The sequence below is a fragment of the Varroa destructor genome, unplaced genomic scaffold (genome assembly GCF_002443255.2).
Source record: "Varroa destructor unplaced genomic scaffold, Vdes_3.0 BEIS01000002.1, whole genome shotgun sequence".
Lineage (NCBI taxonomy): Eukaryota > Metazoa > Arthropoda > Arachnida > Mesostigmata > Varroidae > Varroa > Varroa destructor.
Window position 1 is genome coordinate 47,573,167 of NW_019211455.1, and position 26,328 is coordinate 47,599,494.

Consider the following 26,328-nt stretch of genomic DNA (forward strand, 5'->3'; position numbering starts at 1 on the left):
GCGCCGCTAATCGCTCCTTGATTGCTGCGATCGCATATAGATTTATCTAGGTTTGGTGGGAAAGAAGACTATTCCGGACTATTTGTTATGACAAATTGTCGGTTGAAGGTCTACACGACACCGTTATATATACGTCGTCATATATACGCTCGAAGGTTATACAGACACTGTAAATTTTTACTTCGTTCTAGCTGTCGAGAAGCACTAAGATCATGGAGTGTCAAGTACTTTAAAAGTGACTGATATTCACCTATGTAATAAACAGACGCCCTATACTGATCATCGGATCTATCTAAAGCGGACTTTTAGAGTTTAGAATAATGGATAATTCTCTGATCTTATAAAGCTCTCGTAGGATAAAACGTTCGATCCCAGTTTTAGCTAAACTGCATGCTAATACTAAGTGGATAAGATCCAGTGGAATACAGAAAAGGACAATACTTGATAAAAACATGACGAACATAATATCGGTGACCAGAAATTGGGTTGTTTTTATTAAAAAAAAAAAAAATTAGTAACGCAAGCTTTCAGCCGTCGCTTAAAATCGTTTGTTTTCGATGTGTATGATACGACAATTGATTAGTTCGTTCCGTAACTAGACGGATTTGATATTATGTAACAATAATTGTACCTGTTTTTCTATCCGGTGACTGTTTTCTTTTGCAGGTATCCGCAAGGAGCGTATCACAACTGTACTGTGTGTGACAGTCTCATTGGCAGTTGGAGCTTCCATTCTAACAGCGATTCACGGCGGAGGCTGGCACGTCGCCCACGCTTCGACCAATACCTACTTCAAGTGAGTCGACTCCCTGCGTGATAGATTTCAATGAAGCCGTTAACAGAACGCTTACTTAAGTTGACCTCGTGATTGACGGTAGCTCGCGACGATTTTTTTTCTCTCGACAAATAGAGTTTATCACGGCTTCTTTGAGTATATCCAGTAGACTTTGTCGCTTTCTGAAAAAAAAATCGAATGTACGAGCGAGGTCAGCTTTAATTGGAGCCTATTAATGGCGAAGGACCGGGACGAAGTTGTCCGGTGACATCTCAACGGGAGTAAGTACAACTACAGGCTTATCTTCGGTCAATCGTGTGGATTCTATAGGGTTACTATTTATGGAACGCGTGAATATATTTGCGAAGATACATTTAACATATCTACCTATATTGAAGTACCCGCTTCATTAGCCATTCTAATACTTCCAGAGAGTCACTTAGCCTTATCATGGTATTACAACTATTCCAGCCTATCTATATGGCAGTAGTCGATGTTAACCAAGTTGCATCAGCTATGCTATAAAGACGAAAAAAATCAAAAACGACTCTCCGTAAAAACGCGAAACTCGGCTTCCAGTACCGCTACGATCTCGTAACGAGAGAAGGGACCAGGAACCTATTTATGTGTTCGTATAAACATTTGATTGTTAGCACGAAAGCGATCAGTTACTTAGTGGTCGTTGTACTAGTCGCGTATCGTTTGTAGATGTTTACCTTGCGTAGACCTTTCGTGTAGACGGCTGTCCACATGAATTACAGTTTGTGCATGTACAATGACAGGAATAGGCAATTAATCCGTGGCCAAGGAACGTAGAAATTCTTGTTCTCAGTATACTCTGTTTGGATTTACTGTCAAGTCAGGAATAATCGTCGCTGCTATTTTCGAATCGTTCTTCCGGCCGTGGCCGTAGAACTGCTTTTTTGTCCTGACTCTCCGTTATTAGAAAGTGACCATGCACAAAATGGTAAATCAGCTGTTGGCTGTGCAAAAAAAATTTATCGCTAGATCTATTGTTATCGTTGTGTCTTTCGTCGTCAGAGCGTCAGTGTGCAGCGTTCCTCTGATTACGAATCGCTATAGAACCACCTCGCCGTCACAGTCAGATCAATCTGTCACACAATTTACTGTTGACATTAATGTGGTTGTTGACAATATTATTATCCTTATGCTTTTATTCCGATTCCAGTCTTTAGTATGCCGATTGTCACTGGTGCCTGTTTCCGCTAGACCCTTTCCTAATCCACGTACATCTATGAAACGCGGGACCGGCCCCCTGAAACCAGGAACGTCGTCAAAATGTTTAAGGCCAAAGGCCAACCAGAATCCGTACAAAAAACAGTGCAACACTCTCGCAATAATTAGGATGGTTTCGTGTTATTTTTGGTACAAATAACAGAAAATATTGCACAGTCCTCCACGTTTAACCTGATAGCAGATACGCTGCTTACTAACAATGCAGTGCTGATTTAGAGGTAGATAGCGTTTTTCTCTATCGACGTTGATTTCTATAGTGTCGCTAACACATTAACAGAGGCACGCACACCGATATGGACATCGAGACAACAAAAATAGGCAGACAGATCAAAACATATATATAGGGGAGTTCGCATATTGATTATTGGCAGTGTTCCGGATCAGCACGCGGAGAGCAGAAACGACCACGGACAGACAAAACTTTTTGCACCGTTTGCCGACAGCCGAGGAATACTAAATATGTGGGCACACATCTCAATGAGAATTGCAGAAAAGAAAATTATTGGCTAATCTGACGAACGCAGGAAGCGAGTAACAGGTAAACGTTGTATCAGCGCGTTAAAACGACCGTCGTCCACCGCTACAGACAAAAATTTTGAAGTAAGCGTCATCGGAGTGCTAATGATCGCGGGAAAGAACTTATGGCACCCGGCTGGTTTGTGTAGAATACAATGAATGGCTGGTCGGCTGGCCTCGGCTACCTTTAATTAAGTAAATCCACGCGGACGAAATCTTGTAGGAACAAATATATTATTCTACATATTATTATGTCTGTTTGTCAAGGAACACATAGTCCGAGTCCATATGAGAAACGACCATTGTCGAGCCTTACTAATTCTAACGGCTTGGCTAGTGACATCTACGTACTTACGTTTTGCCTACGTACAAAACAACATTATCTTGCTTTACGTTTGTGGCCTGAGATAGATTGGAGTCAATGTAACTCTGCTTAAGTGTTACATAAGTGCGATTAAAATACTATTTGATAAGGAACTTGTTGCTTTAGTAATCTTTTATCCATTTTGACCGACCGAACGAGATACCTCTGAGAAATTGTTGCAGTGTCTCAATAGTGTTAATGAATATGAAACATCTTTTATGACCTTAACTGGGCCCTCAAAGACCTCACTTTTTAGGTAACACTTAAATAATTCCCTATCTATCCTTATTATCATAAAATTAAGACATACGAACACAAATGACATTCAGATTCAATAACATAACATTAATTAATAATTCTTTTTTCGTATAGAAAAGGAGATGACGGCCGCATTGCGTAGTAAAAATGCCAATTCCCAACCCAACTCCCAACAAATCAACACCTTTTAAATACACTACTCCAAATTACTGATGAATTTTTATTAGACAAGTAAAATCATCGCTGCAAAGCTAGATAAGATTCTTCACTTTCATTTCCACTGAAATCTAACCTTGATTATCGCGTTCGCATAACGCAAATTTTGTTTCTACCGTTTGCTTTTGCATTCGCACTTTCCTTTATCTATTCTATGATAAATCTGACAGCGTCCCAGACGAAGCTCGCTATACTCTTAACTACGGCAAAATAATAATAAATAGAAGGAAACCCAAAGTGACGGTTGTTCTCCTTATCTGTCTGTATTGTGTTTATACGCCAGTTGCGTTCAGTTTCATGTCAGCAGACCCATTCCAAATGTGTATCCCGAAGCGGTCTCGTAGAGTTGAGCCGGCATCAGATCGATCGATCAAGCTGGAGCGCAACAAAGCATCGACGATTTTGGCCGGCGAAAGTATCGCTCACACGACCGAATTCGGTCAGATATATTCTCCGATGCAAATGAAGCACTGACCTGGTGCTCATGCTAGCATGCGTGTTATGCTTGATGTCGGGACGCTTAAAACTACTCTTTTTCCACTTTTGATTTTACCTCAAGCAGAAATGACTATAAGGGAAATAGCAGCGACTAAGTCATGAAGCTCGTCAGGTATTCCCGAGTACTCTGATGATCTTTGATATTTATCAGCTGGCTCTCCTGTGCCATGAACACGCTCACTAGCTATCTGGCGCAGCTCAAAGATGAACGGACTTTTCCATCGCCCGCCCGTCCCCCTATGGTTCCGTATAATCCTACCCTGTACCGCAGAGACCCAAAACACGGGCACTCAGGCCTTTTGACATATTGCTGCTTTTCTTTTGTTGATGATCCCGCGTCGCTTGTTTCAATGTGACAATCCCGTTTCTGGCCGACAGTAGAGTCCCCATATAAATGTACGCGTATTTCCTGGTAGCTCGACCATTTCGAAAGCCTGCTTGCTTCTTAAATCCCTTTATTTTAGAACATTTTACGTCCGATGTATTCGCGTACGTTTCTCTGACGTAAACCAGACGGCAACGAACAATGAAAAACGACGACGACGTAGCCTCGGTGATGAGGCGGGTTCATCCCATGCCATACGCACGTTCTATTATCTTCATACAGTTTCTTATCAATTGCAGTTGCGATTTAAAAAAGTGCACAGAATGCCATGTACGAATGAGCTCTGTGTCATACCGACGGATTTTATGCTCGCCTTTCCATTGGTTTCATCTCGAAAAGATCAAATCTATTAAACAGATCATTCGCTCATTTATCATCTTTCAGAACTGGCCCTTTTTTTTTTTATGATACGTTTATTAATTACGTTCGTTAGAGTATGCAGATTTATACGGTAACACTACGTGTCTGTATACTCATATAGGCCGTGCGCAGGTATGTGTTTAATAATCCTTTTTAATCTAAAAAAACGCAGCACAGATACGATAAATCGCTTGATTTTCAAATACGTAGATAAAGATCAAGGGCGATGATTCCTAGAATAATATTTTACCGAAGTATCATCCTTTCGACTTTTTTTTTTATTGTTCCTAGCGCTGTTTTTACAAGAACGAAGCAAGTAGACATGTAGTTAGTTCCTATCTAATCACATCTAGTTTTTGACAGGTAACACTTCATTTTTTACTATATTACCTATGTAAAAACCGCGTTAAGATATCCGTCAATTATTTAGCTCGCGCCTTCTCTTTTTTTCGACTCTGCGTTTTATAGAAGTGTCCAATATTAACATATAAAGAAAACAGAAGTGAAAATCTATATTGTTCTATTTACTCCACACTTCATTTTTGTTTGACCCCTTTTTTGGTTCTGGGTTTGTAACTTCGTCTACTTGTGGAGCATTCATTAGATGAAAACGATCTATTAGACAGCAGAGGGATTTTTCAGAACTCACTCACTACCTAGGTGTTCTTACTCATACACAGGCTCTACCTTAAATTTCATCGCTAAGAAATGTTAGTATATCAATAATGGAGATAACTTTTTCTATCCATTTCGTTGTATTTTTATATCGTCGCCTGGATTTTAGGCAGCATTTGTGCCTGATCACATAACTTCTTCCGCAGTAACGCAGCGATAATTCGCGAAATGTAAAAACACAAAGTAGCTTAAATCTTGTCACTTTCTGTTGTTCTCGAACAGGCCAGACTGAAATAATGGCCAACAACTCGGCTACACGAAGAACATTGAATTAAATAAATAATACTCACATATGTTTAATACCAGCTATGTACCATATAGATGGGTAAGCGTCTTTTCGATTATATAGAATTCTATCTCCTTTTTTTCGATATTACGGAATCGTTCAGACATCAGGAGGTAAGAACAAGCGACGGGTACCAAGAGAACTTTGAGCGGACACAGCTAACGCAAAGTGTAGCAAAACTCATGAGCTCCCCTATGGAGGAGAAAACACGGGCTCGTCCCAATTATTTGTCATCATCATAACCTTATAGACATATACCTTATATATATATAGACAGGCCGGCAATTTTTTGTTCAGACACCTATATCACTCAGCTAAGTAGCCCCGATGTAGACTATACTATTTTTTATGAGCGGACAGTTGGGTCGATATTACAAGCGACATACTGAAACGACCCACAAAAGATTTAAGTCATCATCAATTCAAGCAGGCATCTGCGGTAGACATAGAAACTAGTGGAAAGTACCTTATGAAAAAATGTTTTTGCAGCACCGCAAGTAAATCATAGATCTGGAGGAGTGTAATCTACGAGCTGGCTTCCAGCTAGCGTTAACAATTACCTATTGTTTTTAGGAAGCGGCTATTTCAATAAGGCGCCCAAACGAGTTCTGTAACAGCTCTGGTAAATGATGCTCAGACGGCTCAAAACGAGTTTCATCCTAATTGCCACTTAAGGTTCATGTCGCTTTTATGGTTTTATAAGTTAGGTCGAATTTTTATAGCAACTGTCAAATATAAGATACCGAATGGCGAAGCATCTATGACATGATAGTATTAGTAAAAAAAAAAAGTGCGCAAAATAGTGGGACTTACGACGAAACGCGAGAAAACAGGGTGCATGACCTGTTTAATAGTCGGACGTGCTACCTATGGAAATAGAATAGCCCACCTGCAGATACGTTACGTTTAGACAAACCGTCACGACTTCTGGATACAGCCAAGGCGTCTGTCACAGGAGGTCAATTTCCCATTTAAGGTTACACTTTGAGCCCTGTCAATTCGTGTTTCACGTCTATGTACACCTGCATATAGGTGCATACGGAAGGCTTCTTCTGATACACCCGCCTGACTGGCTACAGCCATTGAAGTGGGTGGTCGTGAAGGCGTCAGAACAACTGCCTGTATTTTTTTGAGTCAGATTGTACAAACAAAATACGGGTAGGGAACGTCTGCAAAAGGCCAGTGGGCAATAGTATAATTTTGCCAGTGTGGCGACCCAGGTACCAAATCGATTGTCTCGTACTGGCAACCGACCGAAATTTTCATACAATCATACATCATCAGCTAAACATTAAGACATTGCAGTTATCTGGTGATATTTATTATGATACTGGCAGTTTGTATTGCAGATGACCTGAGCAGATAGTGTATGTACAGGAAGTTTTCGGATAATGTTTGGATTTTTACTGCTGCCAAAAATCATAGCAAAGGAAACAACATAGATAATCAAGGTTTAAAATATGTGATCTGAGAGCCGGTTGTTTAACCTAGAGGGTTTTAGATGTCTAAATGATAAACTATGAAAGATGGATAAACTATGAAGCGTGCACATTTTGTCAAGAAAATTGACCTCGACAAAATATGTCTCTGACGAAAAAATTGGATACAAACAAAGCATTAGGCCAAGCGGACGTTTTCTGGGGTACGATCAGAGACAACGCCTCAAATATACGTTTCTATTTTCGAATACATCGTACACATATATAGATCTAGGTAAATGAACTTGACGCGGTCCACTAGAAAACTCTAGGCAAGAAAATATCATTGCTTTGGCTAACACAGCATCGGAATATAATTGACGTTTATTAAGTTAATCTAATTGAATTTGCCTGTATCGGTTACAATCGTTTTAATATCCAGGAGCCAGGCCGACAACTGCCCCCCTAGCGCCCTTAATTACTACAGTAAATCATTTTGATTCCCATCACGACTATTCCTTCTACTAAATGTGTCGAATTCCCATTATATCAAGATATAAACCCGCATGTTCCTATACGCTAGACATATTCTTGCAACTCAAAGGTAATCGAGTGTTCGCTCTCATAAGTGTCTTAATCTTTCATCTATCCTCCACCATTAAGTAGGGCGGACTTCCTCAAATGTAAGAGCGATACTGGCAAGCGTTTCCTACGGTGCCTAGCTGGCATTCAATTACGCCCCACAACTCAATTCCTTGCCCACGTCTACAATTCAACGAGAAATTACCGGCAAAAGACATATTAACGAATGAATGACTGCAAACATGCACTTCTATTATCAGTAATAACATTAAGTTTACTGCTTCACTCCTGCTCTAGCGCCTACCTTCTCGTTCGATGACTGTTTCCGACAGCCACGGCGCCGCTGTCAAAATGACGGAGGCCAGCACCAAGGCAAAAACTAGCAACGTCCAGTGTATCCGGTGCCAGGCGAGAAATCGCGCTCCCGAAGGTCACAGTCATTTGTAATATGGGGTTGGAAATGTACGCCAAGGCCAAATAACACTGATAGCAGTCCGGTACGTAAACAGCATCCGCGGTGTGGACGTGTTATCGCCAAAACGTGTCGACCGAGAGCGTTAGCGGTTTCTACTATCAAAACTACTACACGAATCGGAGCAGTTGTGCGAAAACGACAATTATTCAAGAAATACACTATGATAGTAGCAAAAATCAGCTAAAACAATTTCACCAAACTCTCAGTCGTTCGAGTATTACGACTACATATACGATGATTGATGCTTCGTGCGGTTCCTGGCCTCCTCGCTGGTCAAATATTTGTACTTTCATGGGAAGCCAGCCTTTGTGAACTGTGATATTTTAGTGTCAGTCGATGCCAGGCTATATGTTTGGTTAATGTGGTTCTCGAATGTTTTTTCTACTATTAGACTAGGGTCATTGGCACTGTTTCTACGTTGCAAAAACACAATATGTAAATACCATATTCATGCCAACTTCAGGTTTCTGACTTTTGATTGATTTACATTAGATGAAATACTATTCTGAGTCACTGTCTTCATGGGCCATGACGTGTTTGTGTGTCGTGATTACGTATTTGCCTCCCAATGATTCTTTTTGAGCTATAGTAAAACTGGTCTTCCTGCTAGATCTCATTATCGGGGCCTTGTGTACACATACAAGGACCAATTGGGTCCGCCATTTGTACAAGCCTCATAAAACCAAGGTTGAAACCAGTTTCGGACATGTTTGGAAGATGCACGTGTCCTATAAGAAATACGTACGATCTTCAAGAACCGCCCATTTCTCTAACTAATATCAGCCATGCGACCGCTGTCATGCTACCGAAAATTTAAGAACATTCCCAAAGTCTCTTCTAGCCCAGTGGCCGTTTAGCTGGGCTTCAGCAAACGTGAATTTCGATATCTACAAACACTGGCCTGCGTGAAACGTAAAACCGCTTCGGCTGGCCGTCTAGCCAGCCAGCCAGCCAGCCGCCGAGTACTTCAACGATAATTGCAAAATGCGTCAGCAGCAGTCGGCTACGTTCTGTTACTGCTACCACATAAAAGCGACGTATGACCCTTATCCTTCTCTCTGCAATGGTTGTGAGCCGAGAAACAGGATAGACCTGACACGAAGATGCCTCTTGCGATTTAGACGTCGACGTTTTTGGGTCCTGAGCCAACAGGCCGCGGTAGCCCTTTACGAATGTTAGCGTAGACGTAGTCCGCATATCTATCACGACTCAACTGCCTACCACGTTCACTATTCTAGTATACTGTACTCGAGTCAAACGATGCGGAATCGCAAAGGCGTAGCTGGATGGAAATTTGTCTTTAGCATTTTAGCTTCACTTGTCAAATTACGCTAGATATATCACAGGAAACGAGGTAACTAATCAGCTATGGATAGTTAATATTTATTATAGTCAAATGTTATTTGTCGTAATTAGATAAATGTTTTCGCCGAACGAACTCTGTGAACGAAATGAATCGTACTCGGGGTTTGTATGTCATGACACACTACGACACTGCGAATTTATCGACGCTCGTGCAGATATTATACCCTTCCGTCATATTGGTATTAATGATCTACCATAAGTCCCTCGTCAAATCAATCATCTTACTTTTCTTCTAGTCAATATTAACCGAAATCCAATGACAATAGAATATTTAGGAAAAGGAATGGAGACTACCCCCACGTTCCATTCTGTACCAATCATATACATTACAGACATATCTGAGCCGCAATATCAATGTATAAACGATGCCCTGTCGTGTGATGGACTGAACGTTCTATATCGCCTTGTTCCACACGGATGTGTCGCTCAAGCGTCATGCCAAGGTGGTTCGGAGTCCAGGTCTTATAGGTACTGCTATACCCCACAACATACATTTATGCCGGCTGCATAAAACTTGCGTCTACGAATATGTCCGTTCCGTCCATAAAAATCGCTTTATGAACACGCCTGCTTGACAGAGACAATAGGGGTACCGACTTCTCACAGAAGTAACTGTTATTTTAAGGAAATGACAACATCTCTTGTCAATAACTATGCACCAGCTTTATGTGCCTATACAATCAAAGACCGTGAACTACTAGCTAATGGGCTTTAGTTCCAAACAGCAAACGGTAACCCATCGTCCAAATTCAAATACAAATCAATCTAACCGCGATCGTCACACTAATCGGATGCGCATCTTCGTCGAGTGCCGCAACTCAAGTGAGTCCGTCATCATTATCGTACATATATATATATATATATATGAGGTACACTAGCCTAGGTTTTTGTGAACGGGTTCCAGTGTCATACCTTCATGATCGTTTGATGGCTGTGAATTTTCTATTTTTTGTGTGCTTGTTTTCCGTCTCGCTCGGCGCCACTGTTCAACATTCTCGTGCATGTACTATGACACAGTATACGCAAAACACTTGATGCGTATAGTACCGCATTATGGGTATAAGTATGCGTTGGCAACGAAAATCATTCCTAACAGCTAGCACTGTTAACTTCATCACTAGGTATTACAATGCGTGCAGCTTCTGCATATATTTATTGGTACGGTAGCGTCGAACTGTTCACTACGACGACAATGGCTGACGATGTCTTCGTTATATGGATCCATTCGTTATGTCGACACGTAGAAGGACGTGGGATGTTCTATCAGCGGCCAACCTATTTTGGCGACAACTGTGGCCGGGGTAAAGTGGCTAAGGAGGGCTGGACAGATGATCCCAGTTTCTGGTCACTTATCAATAATGATCCGTCACAGAGAAAGGACGTTCACTTGTAGAACAGTTGACGCAAACCGCTTCGGCGGCCGAAAGCGGCATATTTGATGTACGGCTTAAGTACGTTGTAGAAACTGTACGAAAAAAATGCATGCTATTCGCAATGCCACAAATGTGCACATGTTGAAACGAAGCTTTTGCTCGAACGTCAAGTCACCAATAGCGACGACAATTTCATAATGTTCCATTTTGGTATGTTTATAGTATTGTGGAGCGTCTGCTATTTAGGCAATTTACGTAGCCATGCCGACGTACCGATGGCCACTGAAAGCTTTCACTGACGACCAGTAACTCGCGCTAAAGATATTACTATATTTTTTATGTAGCAATATGCTGATAACACAGACGAAATTTTCCCTAGTGTAAGATGAAAAGGGAACAGCGAAAAGCTTCCAAGATGCCAGGCGCCGGCTGGTTCGCTGATCTATCGCACTAGTGGAACAAACATTTAACAAACTTATACGGCCTGAAGGGCCCTACAACTCCCAGCGACTACAGACAATGCATATATACGATTCGATCTAGGAACTGCCAGTCAGGTATGTGGAATATCCATTTGTCTCCCTAATAGTGGAGCAGTAATGCGTCTACCTACGAAACTTAAGGTCACTTTGTAAGGTGGTCTAGGATCGGAACTGGGCGCACTTCGTTTCCTCAGATGGCGGGCCCTTAGGGCCCGCCAGCCATCTGAGGCCATGCCTAGTATCAGTATCAAACAACAAATTTCAAATATTTTTACATTTACTTCTGGTAGACGCTTCCCTGTAAAGACTAAATATACTGCAAGGCTGGTTTCAGTATCCCCTGTTAACGCTTTTCTTTCAGTAAACGCCAGTCTACCTTTAGGCTATTACTTAATATTTAATGGTACGACTGAGTGCCAGGGTTATTGAATTGTCGATGCATGCCTACCTTATAGTTCAAGCGCTAGATTTACCGATGTGCTGACCACTGAAGATAAACGCCGATAAAATGTCTCATAGCGGTGAGATGACCACCCCGTGTATTGCGTGTTTTAATCGTTTGCAGTGTTAGCACCGATAACAAACGGCCCTGCGTCTAAGCCAATTGCTATTGCAGCTAAGACCACTGTGGGCATAGTAGATATCCTGGGACAAGAACAGGCCAATGGAAAATTGATTGCGAATTAAGTTATACAAAATATTTCCCCATTGAAACTTTTACATATACGTCGAGCAAAAGGGTGTGACCTTATTATCCAATAATAGGACATCGGCTTCTGAAAGCAGCTCGAACATCTTGTATCCAATAGCTTGCATCGAATTTTGCAAGGAATTCAATACGGGAACAACAGGCACATCCCACTGCCAGGACGATTTGCTTTTCAATAAATAAACGGAAAGCATCTACAAGACATCATATACAGTTAGCCGAAAGTTAAGTATCAGTTGCAAGCGCCAAAATGAAGGGGGTGTTCCCATTGGAACAAAGACAGTACACCCAAGATGGTCAGCTCTGTTCCAGATGTAACACCTCTTTATGTAACGTCCCTTTTATGACATTATTTTTACTGCGCACAATGCATCAAATGCAAATGATAATTACGACGGAATCTATAAAAGTGTACGATAATAGGTTTATAGTACAATTTATCTAATAAACATTTCATTACTATCTCTAATTCTCTAATGGCTATCAAAGTATATAGAGTGATTTAAAAAAAAAAAATATATATATATATATATATAAAGAACGAAGCCTGCGAAGATAACATGCCGAAAAAATATAGCATAAATATAGCGGGTTGCTTAGATCTAAATACCTAACTTTGTTTCTTGCAACCGATGTCAGCTGAAGAGGTCTACTTTAGGGTTCACAGGGGGCATGCTATGATACGTTCAAATAGAGGTAATATTACTGGATACAATCTATGATAGTTGCGCCCCGTTTAATCCTAACGCTGTAACAGTGAGGAGCACAGTTTTATGGAAATTGTAATGGAAAATTGCATAATCAAAGTTCATCGTCATCGCCTTCGATCAAGGTACCTTTAGCTCGCCTTTTTTTGACTATGTATAGTAGAGCCGACGACCCGCTATGGTACGGACGTCTTTATGTTCTCTACGTAAAGGCGTAGCCTCTTTGCTGTGGCTAATAAAAAGTCAAGGCATACTTGGATCAGTTGATTAACCCCGGGTCTCCGGACGGATTTCTCGATATAATCACCTTATTTTAGTAGCCTGCATTATTGATGGGACTTCAAACTCGAAGCAGGATTTCACTACATTACAAAATACGTTAACCAATATGTCGTCGTTAGTTATTTATGGATTTTACTACCAATCTAACTAGAGTCCAATTTTTTCAACCTCGAACGTTGTCGCTCCATCAACCGTAACACTGTAGTACAACATTGTTTTCCGACCCCTACAGACTGATTGGCAGTCGACTGACGTGTTCTTCTGCTACTGGGCCTTATACACAACAATCTAGGAACACACAGTTTAATAATGCCTACCTGGCCATTAATTATGAAAGGCGTTAAGAGGCACTCAGTAGCAGTAGCAGAGCGACGGGCTAGAGCCGCAAGAATTGGCGGCATCTATTCAAATGGGAACAAAATATAACCTATACATCTATCCGGCTGCTATCTTCTTTAAATTCAAATGAATCAGATTTATTACAAATCGATGAAGCAGATTTATCACGCAGGGAAGACTACTTGTTGATCTTCGTTTATATCACATAGGAGGTGCAAAGGCGTTTGTGATTCATGTCGATCGAGTTTATTATCGCCGCGCATCTGCTGTTACCGGACGAGTAAGGAAGTGTATTGCAGATCGGTTGGCATGGCGAACGGACGATCAACAGCCAAAGGACCAAACGGCGGACAGGGATGATAATGATGGCCTTGAGGCTGCAGCGACAATCGAAGCTGCTGCAGATGAGGCGCGGACCGCAATAGAAGCCGTTGAAGAAGAGCTAGCTATGTTAGGGGAAACAAAGCAGGATGTCCTGGCACAGTCAGAGGTTCAAGAGATGTCCTTTTTAAAACCGATCCCAAAGGCCTCATCGCACAAGGTCAATGTATTAGAACCCTACAGCGCTTTTCGGAGCTCTGCCGATTGGTCACGCAATGCAGCGGATGAGGCTATCATTGCAATCTAAACTTCTGGACGACTGTTCTAATAAGCTGATAGCTACCAAGCAACATACTCAGCCCTGGAAGAGTCACGGACGCGCTGTTGATAAATGGGGAACCAGGTATCCTCAGTACATTCGGCAGAAGCCGTCAATCGATAACATCGCTGATAAACGTATTATCAACTCAAGGCTGCGATTGGAGAAGCTCTAGAAACGATACAAGCAAAAATTAACGTTACGAAAGGGGCCTCAAAACTGTCACCTGAATCGCTTTCATGCAGGGTTTGCATGGCAGGCTCCGCGTCAGTTAAGATCTCTAAAGCACCAAGAAAGATGCAGATCCGATTCTCATCCATAGCTAGGAAAAGATGTAGGTCATCGAAGCATCCAATAGGAGCAAGCGACCAACTTGCCCTTAGGTTTGTAGGCCCCATAACAAAAATGGAACCATACCGCGTAAAGAAAACGCTTGCCGTTGGAAATGCACATGAGAGCATTGAATGTGATGCTAAATACTATGCTGGAATAGGGACACAACAGGAAGAAGACGAGATGCTGAGATATTTTAAAATAGTCGAGCTAGATTGGACCGCCGATCGAGACTTAGCACGGGAACTCACGGCAGCCTAACAAGTTATAAGGTCGGAGGAGGAAGGAACTTTTGAGTTAACTCTTCAGTACGCGTTCGCGTCTTTACTCGAATATACATAGTGGCTCTTATTATTGCTAGCGGCCCCCTGTGGCATTAGCGGCGATAGACTTTCAATCGATTAAAATTGTATGCAACTCGTTTTCGACTCCTGCAGTTGATGTTGAGGAATTGCGTTACTGTCTAATGACAGCGTACAATCTTATTCGTGTTATCTGTTTGATGACCGTTTAAATGGGGACAAGCAATGCTATCAACAAAATTGAAACGAATATTTATCATAAAAATTCTATGCCTTACCTGAAATGTTAGGATGATTTCCACCCAGAGGCTACTAAAACAAGGTGATTACCAAAAATGAATCTGTCTTTGCAGGATTCTAGGTGTAAGCTACCGAAGCAGCGAAATTCGACTTATAACAATAGACATTTGTTAGACTCGAAGGAGATAATAATAGTGACCAGTCAGCTCTAGAAAATCAGGACACATACAAAAGGAACGGTATTCTATCTGGGAATAGTAGCATTAAAGCTATAGCGCTGCTGAAAGATAAACCCATCAGCGTTTGTCACTTGAAGTCCGCTATTTCTTTCTATGTTTACTTTCATAAGTTTCGGTGGCATTCGAATGAGTAGTGAGGCCGAATGGTATAGCCCGCCATTCTGAGCATGATTGAATAAGATTAAATCGGAAGCCTTAAATACAAAAGCGGGCCATACAAGACACCGTCCTGTATTCAATGTGCAAGACCGCCGACACCATATGGTCATCGTTTTTTGCGTGAGCCTTGCAAAGCAACGAAAGAAAAATTCGGAATTATATCCAAAAACAAATGCAAAGAGTTTTTGTACAAAATACGTCATAATTATAAAACATTGTGAACTAGAAGACGTCAGCCGAAAAGTCTCTATACAAAAACCGTCTACTATAGCTACCAGCTTCACGCAGTAACTGTTGATCCGTGGACTGTTTACGAATTCTGGACGCACGCTGTCCAGAATAACAACAAATTTTTCGGTATTAGCTTACAATCGAAGGCCGAATGACATTTATCGTCAGGTCCGTTGATCTTCGCATCGTACCTTATGTAATACTATCAGTCGTAGAGGAAGTTTCCACGAAATGGAACCTCCTCCCAGATAATCTTCGTCGTTTTTGTAGCAATAACGCTCCTGTTATTTACGAAACGCTCGGATCAGTGCAGCAAATGTTAGTATCGTGCGTGTCCTCGTGATACTGTAGTGGTAACGTGTTTATCTAGTAAACGAACACGTGCTATACGTGGGTGAGAGCCACTCGTCTGAGGCAATGTTTAGTGCCCTAAACAAGAACTCGGAACATTTACGTAAAGCGATTTGCTGAAGATTTTAAAACGCTACGTACAAAATGTTATACTAGGTTTTTTTCACCTCAAAGGCGCTGACACACCGGATTTTTGAAATGTTAATTGTTTTATTGTATTTATTAGTTTGCGGCCTCAATATCGTATGGTATCTGTAGGGGCAGCGGCCCCAGCAGGCGAGAACTCACGAAGTACACGATGAAAAATACAAGTGTATTCGTTAGGCTTATATCTGATATTTATAGGGCCTTGGAAACTATATGAGAAAAACTTATACTAAAAGCGCAGCTTTGATATTAATTCTTATTGGCAAACTGTGTTCATTGTATTTAATGAAGGAATATTTCGGAGCAATTTTGTGTTGAAAAATTAGTACTAATGAGTGAATCTTGATCATACGAATTTTAATTTGGAATATGATTCTTAGATTGGAAAAACGACAGAGGTATTCACAGACTGAACGGAAATGGTAATTAAAATTGAGTATTTAATTAATTCTGTTAATCATATATATATATATATATATATATATATATACATTTTAAAGTAAAATAAATTTAAATTAATTAAATCTAAAAGGATAAGAAAATACTATCAATAAATATTATTATATTGCTCAGTGAAAATTTTACGAAAATTTAAAACTACGTAAGACCAAAAAACTACGAAACTTCTCTTAGAAAACATGATCCGCAAATAAGATTCCTGCCTATTGATTGATAACAAAGATGCACTTCGTTATCAGCCAACGTTACGATTGTTCGAACAAATAATTTAGTTTTCGTTAGATGGGTCGCACCGTGTACTTGTCGTATATTACTTTATCAATAACCCAGCAGACTGACTGCCCACCGAATTCTCGGGTTCAACCATCATAATACTGGTTTATGATATGCATATACGGTAGGCGCCAGGGGTACACGAATAGTTGTCTTGAGGTTTGCAGGAGCCACTGTCGAAACTCTTCGTTTTATCCAAACTTACCAAACACCGGGTGTCACCTTGATTAGCGTTTGTCCATTGGCATTGCTTGATGTTTATCGCTTACCAGATCAATTCATTAAACTACAGTAGAACGTCTTGAACAGAGATTACATACAAGAAGATGCATTCTTTGATGTAGTTCAAGATTATCTTCACAACAGTAGTAACGTATATAATAGGCGACGTTAGGAGAGGAACCGTGTGGTTATCAACGCGGTGCATTTCTACTGTGAGTTCGTAACGCAGCTGAGGTGTGTGAACTTCAGGCCGCCAAAGGGAAAACTGTCCCCAGAGTCCTGCAGAACGAGCCGGAGTACTTCAAGAGAAAATCACTGGGTCTCGTGAATTTCGTTTCTGCACCCTTGAATCTCCGAAGCGGAGACTCAAAGGTACAGAAAATCGAAGGCTTTCAGCATAAAGGCTCCGATAATGCAGAGGTGATAACGTTGTAACCAGGGATGGCCAAGCGTATAGAAAATGCTCGAGATTTTCACATCGGAAAACTCTTAGCTGAGGATGCAAGCTTAAATTAAACGGGCAATTGATGATCTAGCCTACGCAAGGTGCGGATTCGAAGCAGGCCTGGAAGTGAAAAAAGAGCCTTGGTCTATATGTGGTGTTTGTTCCACTGAGTCTATATATAATTAATGAGGAGTTTTGTATTAGTTCCGCGAGTGCAAGTAGGTGCTGCGGTCCAATAACAGAGAATAATGCATTGCAAAAAAAATTCAATTTACACGGCTGTCCTGTTCTAGAGCACATGGCGCCGCGTGGGCACATGCGCGAGGTACCGTTTCCTTCAAAAATTCAGCTAAGAAGGTGAGAGATGTTTTTGACGACGATGATTATGATGATGATTACTATTTTGAATGTTAGCTATCGCCTAGACTATGACGTGGTCACTTCCGCTTGCCTCGACCCAGTAAGTGCAGAATTTATATCGTAGATGACTCACTGAAAAACTCTGACGAGGTGTACATAATATAAGCAGCATGTGCAACAGATAAACGCCTTTGCTAGCATGTCCATCAACGACTCACCAGGGCTAATAAAAAATCAAAATAAAAGGTCATCGTATTTAGTCTGGTTTTTTGTATCGCACTGTTGCATTTCCGTTGATCGCTATGAAAACCTAACAAACTACGTTGTACGTCCATGCGGAAACGGGTGGAGCCCGATTTTTTTTTTAACTGTCACCAGCCAGTTGCTCGATGGGAAGCGAGACAGAATTATTAACGTCTTGCAACATGCAGTAGCACCCACAGAAAAAACTTACGAAGAGTCCGGAAACCGTTAATTAAACGGAAGACAATGCTTATCACAATATGATATGCTTCACAGAAAGGTCATATTTTATTTTGGCTTGAAGCTAGAGAAATGAATAGACAGAGACGTGTATATTCAATTACCTGTTTACTACTATTCTCTATTAAATATCAGCAATTTTTACTAAATTACCGGCTCCATTCGAAACAATGCAAGATCATAAGATCACCGTAGAAAGTCTGCTGAAGATTAGCGTTTACATTGGCTATCCACAGCGGTCATTTCTGTCCATGGTCAGTTGCCGCTACTGCGTATAGATGTTAGCTCCTATTCGTAGAGTCCCGCCACTGGCAGACGCAACATCGTTTTTGTCAATTTTGTCGATGAATAACAAGCTTTGATTCTCGACGGTTCTCTAACCAGCTTCAATAGCACAAGCAGTGTGACGCTGTAGATGGTGACAGTAAGCGGTCGGCAATCGCCCTACGTCAACTCGGGAAGCTGTCAGGTCTGCTGCAAAAGCGTAGCACACTTCTGCTAGTATACTTCGAGTCAACGTGCAGTCCTGAATATCGGTGATTTTTTACTGGCCGTTCGTCTTTGGCACGTTTTTTTCGGCAATAATCCTATGCTATGTGCGCATTTGTGCGCGTTTGCCTGCAATCAACATTGTCTGAATAGGAAAAACTGACCGCTCGAAGAACTTCAATACGGCGACCTCTGCAGGTAGCGTCCAAAGGTAGCAGTGCTATGCCATGTTTAGCAGCGTAGCGAGCCTCGACATTCTCAAAAATTCTCGAATTAATCGGGATCTTTCACGAAAGCATACAAAAGTTGTGGAAAGGTACATGAACACGCTCGCGAAGTATCATCCGATCTACGCCGTCATGTTGGAACACCAAAACGACCCGGACGACCCAGTAAGCCCGCTGCTGTGGGCCGAGAAGGCTTGGGTACGCTTCTGTAGCAACGAAGTCAATAGGTATGTAAAAGAGCTTGACAAACTCAGTGACGAATACGGAAGGGCGGTTGCAGTCTATCTTGGTATTCGCGCCTATCATCTCGATAAGAACGAATCTGACATTATCGCGACACGGACCTACTACTACCTCAAGGAGCAGCTTGAAATCGCTCGGGTGAAATGTCAGTGCGCAGCAGCCGAGTTCGCCCAGGCATCTGAGGAGCATTCGGCCGCCATCAAGGAGGTCACCGACGTCGAACAGAAACAATTTGACGATAGTGAAAGCCTCGGGGAAACGCTTGATAAAGCCAATAAACAAGTGACCATAACGAAGGTTCGCTTGGAGAAATGTTTTGAAGAACATCGACGAGCCATGGCTCTGTTCATACCGCTAGAGGAAACAGCGCGTTCGTTACAAAAGCGATATCCACACGAGATTGAACGGGCTGATCAGTTCTTTCGAGTTGAAGCTACTGGCGAGGATTGTTTAGATAAAATTCGAGTGAAGGCTGAGGGGAAACGTCGACAACTGACCCGCGCCGCAGAGCGATGTAACGAAGCGCTGCGCGACCTTATGTTACGACACAAGCAACTTTCTTCAAATCGAGTGGAACCAAAGTGGGCGGGGCAGGGGGATCTTCTGATGTCCCGATCGCTGTGGCGGTCAGCGCCTTCGCGCCTTGAGTCCAGTGGGGACTCGTGGCCTTTAGTATTTTTGTCGCCGACCTTTTCGGGAGGTGATTTTGGCCCACGGAAGTGGTCGTCGCTTTCTGCAAACCTTTACAAAGTTCACAGGTTTGCTGAACCAACAAATGAACAAATTAGCTGATGAAAGTTCATATAATTAGAATTTCATAGTGCTTTCTATAATTAAGTTTATTCAAGAGCGAATTATTATCGAAGTGGAAACGAATTTCGTCGAGAAATTATGCCCGTTCCTTTTATATTGGTGATGACATTGAAAAAATAAATTAAAAAACGTGGTTATAACAAAAATGGCTGCATGACGAGTTTAAATCGTTTATAGTTGCTACATTACGTACTATCGGCTGTTTTTGGTGTTTTTGTGTGTGTATATAAAAAGTGTGTTACCCTATGTGCAAAGTGAATAAATATCACGCGTTTTATTGAGCATATAAGAGTTTGTGTGTATGCTTAAACCTTGTGCTTAAATCTTGTACTGGATACGTAGATCATTGGTCTTTTCGCATTGAGTAAACAAGGTGACGGCAAGGGCGATGCGGATCAACACAAAGCAATCGTACAGACTTGATTAAATATAACAATTGCTTAGATAAAACATTATCAGATAACGTAGCAACGAGACGAAGTACTACCAGCAATGTACGGCGTAACTAACATAAGCCGATGGCAGAATTGTAATTCGAAACATTTACATAGTAGGTATTCTGTGGTAACTCAAGCTTTGTGTAAGCGAAGCATCCTTCCCTTACACCTAATAAGTGTCCCTTCGGATCTTTTCGGATCGTCTTTGTCCATGTTAAACATGTTAAATTTACCCTCCTCAAATACTTTCAACAGAACCCAACAGGTGTACGGTAATATATCTATAAATAAGGGAATACATTTAGCCATTTGCACAAGTCTTTATGTAGCGATGATTTCGAAATTACGCCGAGTATTTATCCTGTTCTTGGACATCTATATTGCTAACGTATGTCTCGAATAAAACCAATTATTTTCGTTACGCTGGTGCAAGCTGGTAACTTTTTCACGCGACGTGGAAGCGGTCGTATCAACCAGTTGTCATTGTTCTTTCCTTCCTTTTGACGTGTTCATGTATCGACCTTTCTTCTTTGTAAAATGTCTACATTTTTAGATTTGTTTTTTTTTGGTGCTCTAACTTCCTAATTATACAGTATCGGTCCTCTCCATTGTCAAACGTCGAGGTTTATCGACGACTATCGTAATAGCAGCTATCGCATAGGCAATTTTACTCGCCCAAAGACAATCGGAATTTGGGATTGCTCTGAGATCGATTTTCTGTCGCGGCTGAAACCTTGCAATTATTTATGTTATACTAATACCCATTGAGCCTTCAAATCCTATTCAGCACAAGAACACTTTTCCCATACAACAATGGGTTGGACGTGGACAGAAAATTATGATGTTGGCAAGTGCCCATTTTTTTTACCAACCAGGGTTTTACTAATTTTTCTTAATTTAAAACTTGTATATAATATAATATTTATAGATAGAACGTAGAATAGAATTAGGACATATATACGTAATGATTACCTAAAAGATGTTGAAAATGGCATCCCCGGAATGGAAAGTGGCAACAAATGGCGTCCCCGTAATTGTTTACATTATACGTAGTTTTAGTCGATCAATTTCGACCAATTCGACAATAAAATTGTTGTCTTTGAGATGTTTATTCAACTTATTTTAATAACGTTTTTCGCCATTTGCTCTAATGTTTGTCCGCCGCCATGTTGTCTTCTAGCGGCAAATCCTAACGGCCATGTATCTTTGCTGTGTTGTCCTTTTTCATGCGCTGTCTTTGTCCAATCGTGTCGTGCAATCAGCAGGGCATTCACAGACGAACGTCTTCCAGCCCAGTTGGGCGTCTGCATCGGTTTAGCTGCTGTGAACGTGACGTACGCGATTGCCCCCGAGAGCAATTACTCGACCTCGATCGACGTCCACTTCAACGAACGGTTCCACTTTACGCGACCCACCAGCATACAGGAAGAATACAAAGAGAGTTTAGTGAAAGGTACGTTGTTCTGGGGAGGGGGTCCCATTGTGCTAGTGCAGAGGGGGGCCGGAGGAGGTAGACTGACTGGAAAAGTTAGTGACCCAGTGTCGTAATGCGGAATGGAATCCCACGGCTTCAATGAAATGCTAAGTGTATGTATATCTGGTAATCTAATCTATCAGCTAGTAGCGCGGTTGGATTGAATGTAGAAGTCGATAAGAGGTGACTAGCTCCATGGGCTATTCTCTAACACAACGTTTATTCGAACGACACTTACCATAGATCGTTTGAAAACCCAGCACGTGCGCTTGCATACGCTTGAGAGTTCGCCAGCGTTCTTTATGAATTAGGCAAGGTCTATGTAAAGCTGGGATAGTTCCAAAGGTATTAACACAAGCGTAACATGCAAGCATCGTTTAGTGCTTCGACTTGAATTAGAAGTTCAGTACCGCTTAACTTGATGTCTTCTAAATTCTAAAAAGCTGCAAAGACTTTAAATGTTAAAACGACATTATAGTTACATTTGGCAATATTCTTGACGGCACAGAAGAAGTTTAAGCGTCTCACTGTCATTGCATGAACAAAAAAAAAATAATGATTATAGTACTTTTCTAACCCGGGCGTAATTCAGCCCAACTGGCAATTCGTATTCGATTATCGTTTAGTATGTACCAGAAAAAAAAATCTTTCTAATAAGTGAGTGAATTATGATAAAGCTCTGACGTTGAGATGGGTTGATGAGCCATCTTTTTTTTTCTTCATTGAAATGTAGCCTCGTACGTTACGCGTAATCTGTCTACCTTTCTAGTAAATTTAATCTGTCGTCTGTGGCTTGCTGATATCGTACTTCTGCTTGCCTTCCAAATGACTGCACGACGTCTGCAATATATACGCCAATTCCGACAACATATAATTATTATTTCGGTTGGTTTCTAGCTCTGAAGTTGAGCTCAAGCTGAACTGCTGTTTACCAACGGGAAGAGCTGGTTGAGGCGTCAGTCAGCTGATGCTGTCAGCATTTCGCCCATCTCGACAGGACATTTTTAATCCGTTGTGATTTAGTGAATCGCGCCAATGTCGACGGGCAACTATAAGCTTATTCACGTAGAATTAGCTGACCGAAGCGATAAAATCGCCCAGAAACGGCGAAGAGCAGTAGGATAGGCTATGTGGTCGGGGGGAAGGGGGTAGTTTTTATTATGGAGGGTTTAAATGAAGCCAGCTGCGTTAAGGGCCGTTAACGGATACCGATAAGTATTACACAATGTGTGTTTAAAGAAGGGTTATAATGAAAAATGCATTGTTCTGCTGAACATGGAAGCTGACATGGCGTGAGAATTGGACTTGGAGGGCAGACTCAGCGTTCGACACCGTTTTATAATGATATAGCAAGACGAATAAATAAAAGCAGAACACAGTTTCTATTACGTGCGATCCTGGATTATCCCTTGGTGTTATTTTAGATATAAATGCTCGAAGCGGATTTGGGGAGGAGTTTTTGACGAGTATCCTTTATTTATCAAAGTACGAAAAATATTCCTTCTGAAAACGCAATTCCAGATAGGAAGATATGTTAAAAATGAGAAAAATTGAAAGGACGAACATGGTCTCAATTTTAACATTGGTAAATGGACCCTGACTCTTGATATCGACGCTCTTGACTGTATTAAAGGTCAAGGTATTTTGAAGTAATGGGAAGCATGGGTTTTAGAGGGCATTACCTTCATGAAGCCGGCCCCTTAATATCTCGGCCAATTCATGTTACCCTAAAATATTTATAACAATTTAATAATAATAATACTGAGCTCCACTAGATTTTTATAAGATTGTGCAGCGACAGACCACCAAAAATTCGCATTTCTCAATTTCACCGCGCTTTTTCGGTTCGATAACACCGGTTGATTCGTGCCCGCAACGAAAGCTGCACAAAGATCAGCATCACTATCGGTACTATATTACCATCTTACAAGGGGGTGGTCGCTAGCATTGGCAATGGGAATGCGCCGTGACGCCTACTTTTGCCATAAACACAACGAGTTCCCGACAGCCCGCTGCTTTCTTGGTTCCTTCCTGTGTAATTATCCGTTGGCTATAGCTCTTCTATGTTCGATGCGGCGTAATCGCAGCAATATCGCCAGCCTGTCCCCAGATCATCCATAATGCCCGTAGGAGAAAGAGGCCATGTCAGCGATAAGATCCTGAAATTGCCTACTTATATATACAAGTAATTTGTAATAGCTAATAAACAAATGAGGTGAACAGAGGTTCCTAGCAGGAACGAAGAGAGTAGAATTGTATAGATGACCAGTAAAAGAGGACGGTCGTAGACATGCACAGCCGTGTAGCGTCATAGCTCTGTCGTTGTTTTTTGGGAACAAGTTTTTTTTTTTAGCTTGTATAAACAACTTCTCAGTAACGCTTGAATCTGAACTCAATGCCGAAGCGCATGAATGTGGTGGTCTGCGATTGAATCTATACGTATGTGAGCGTGCCTTTGCGTATGTCTAATAGTGATGTACGATGATTCTTTCCGCACGCGGTTGGCCTGCGAGATATCTGTATGTAATTATACTGGTTGTCTGTGATGCCGCAGCTTGTCTTTTATATGCATCTGGGTTGACGCCATGGAATCGACAGGCAAATAAATGAAAATCTACTTCTGTTCTTTTTTTCTGTTCTTTTTCTGTTCTTCCGCGTCGAGTTCATATCATTTGTACGATTTTCCTCTAGCTGTGTAGAATTTTGCGCAGACACAAAGTCACATTAGACAAAACCATCCCTAATTTCTAACACTGACTGACCGATAACCCAGGTACGCACGGAGACTAGAACTAGCCCGGGCCTGCATTTGTAGTTCGATGCTGTAGTTCGGACAGCAAAGCAGAAAGATTTAATAGTTTTGATAACACAGCAGAATGTTTATGGATATGCCAAGCGTTCCGCTCCGCTGTCCACAGTTCGACTGTGAAAATCATGGCATTGATCATCATCGATGCCCAATAGTTGATGTAACGGTTATATCAATAGCAGTAATTGATAATTAGGCAACAGGCGAGTCCTGGAAGATACCAACACCTCAGAACAAAGGCGGCAGTTTGTCATCATCGTCCAGTAAATCTGCATCGTATACAGTAGAAGTCAGCGGCAGGAATGAACATTTGCCGCTCAGTGCCTTCATGACGCGATGACTACGCTGCATAACGTCGAAATATGTGTTCCGTTATGAATGTTTTCCATATTTACATGAGACAAACAGAAAAAAGCGCCGATTATTTGGTAAAAGGTAGCCTGAAACGAAAGGTCCTTTACGCGGATATATTATTTGTCAATAGGCGAACATCGTCGACAGAAAAATGCTAACGAATACAGCGTTTCTCGCTGATAAATAATCACCTGTTACCAATCGTAGTGTTGATCGATTATCTTAATTAATCTCTTGATATTATATATGATTAAGAACATCTATAATAAGTACTTAATATCATTGAAAAAGAAAATGAAAAGCCAGACGTGATTGAAGCGTGCAATTCGGACGCGGCAGGTTCGTCTTGATGGAGTTCAGGCGATGCTTGCCATCAAACACGACGCCATTAAGCAGCTGTCCTCAGCTTCGCGAATTTGTCTTCTGATGCACCCAGTGGGATTTATAATCTGTATAATAAAACGCAAATGAATATCTTGTATTCGCTTGGTCTATTAGCTGATCCCCGATACCAGTTGGCGCTGTTAAGTAATTTATCGCCCACAACGGTTACCGTGTATTTTCTGCTTTTCGTCTTTCGGGCCGCCCGCCCACTATTACATTGATTTCAGTCGCATCCTTTCTTCGGTCGCTTCCGTATCAGCCATGTTGTTCTATAGAGGTACATGCATAATAAACAGGACGTCATTTTCGATAGTGCAGCCGTACGGGACGCGATAGCACCTGACAACAATTGTGATTGTGCCAATTATACCCTAAGAGTGATAAGGGACTGAAGCTAAACGAGCTTTACAAAGGTGGAACAAGTCGGCTTGTTTGTGTCATTGACGTAAAATAATAACAACGGCCGTCTGCTGCGGCTAAGGCTGATCCGGCGGGTGGAGTGCAATGGAATTCGATTCCCCTACGGCTGGTACGTGTTCTCAACACATAACTATTAGGCCACGTAGATCCCCTGGACGAGCGCATTTGTGGCTGGCGGCTGTGTACGTAAGTGGAAGAAAAAAGCAATCACGCATTGACTGTCGCTGAATATGCCGCGGATGGTTGATCGGGTCGATTGTGTAAATACTAGACGCATATGAGCAACGAGTTTTGAACAGATGTTCTGTGCATTATAGAAACATTACTAAACGCTTCAATTAGACGAGTAGAAGCAAAACACGAGTGCGGTCATCTAGTAGATATAGCGCTGAAAGAGCTATTTTTGCCAGCTAAAAAAGGCTAAATCACATGCAGTTGTTTTTTCTGTATCTAATAAATAAATGCGGCCTGA

At 41.5% G+C, this 26,328-nt stretch overlaps 1 protein-coding gene and 1 long non-coding RNA gene across 13 annotated transcripts in view; one reads left to right on the forward strand and one right to left on the reverse strand.

The window, feature by feature from the left end:
* Positions 1 to 26,328, forward strand: part of mol (dual oxidase maturation factor 1 mol) — a 107,710-nt gene that overhangs the window by 49,899 nt on the left and 31,483 nt on the right. For 7 of the 9 annotated variants that reach the window (XM_086978710.1, XM_086978711.1, XM_086978709.1 and 4 more), the window contains 2 exons: positions 667 to 796; positions 21,678 to 21,868. In XM_086978710.1, coding sequence (XP_086834836.1) covers positions 667 to 796; positions 21,678 to 21,868 — 321 coding nt within the window. Of the gene's footprint in view, positions 1 to 666; positions 797 to 17,646; positions 17,721 to 21,677; positions 21,869 to 26,328 lie in introns of those variants that run through there. The other 2 variants (XM_022790001.2, XM_022790004.2) reach the window with 2 other exon arrangements.
* LOC147757910 (uncharacterized) lies at positions 468 to 11,156 on the reverse strand. 4 transcript variants are annotated; one of them, XR_015319966.1, is made up of 3 exons: positions 10,343 to 11,003; positions 7,895 to 8,169; positions 468 to 957 (listed from the first exon to the last, which is right to left on the reverse strand). It is a non-coding gene; the product is annotated as an uncharacterized LOC147757910 (long non-coding RNA). The 4 variants fall into 4 exon arrangements; XR_015319965.1 differs by having other exon boundaries at positions 7,895 to 8,172; positions 10,343 to 11,002; XR_015319963.1 differs by having other exon boundaries at positions 7,895 to 8,073; positions 10,343 to 11,000.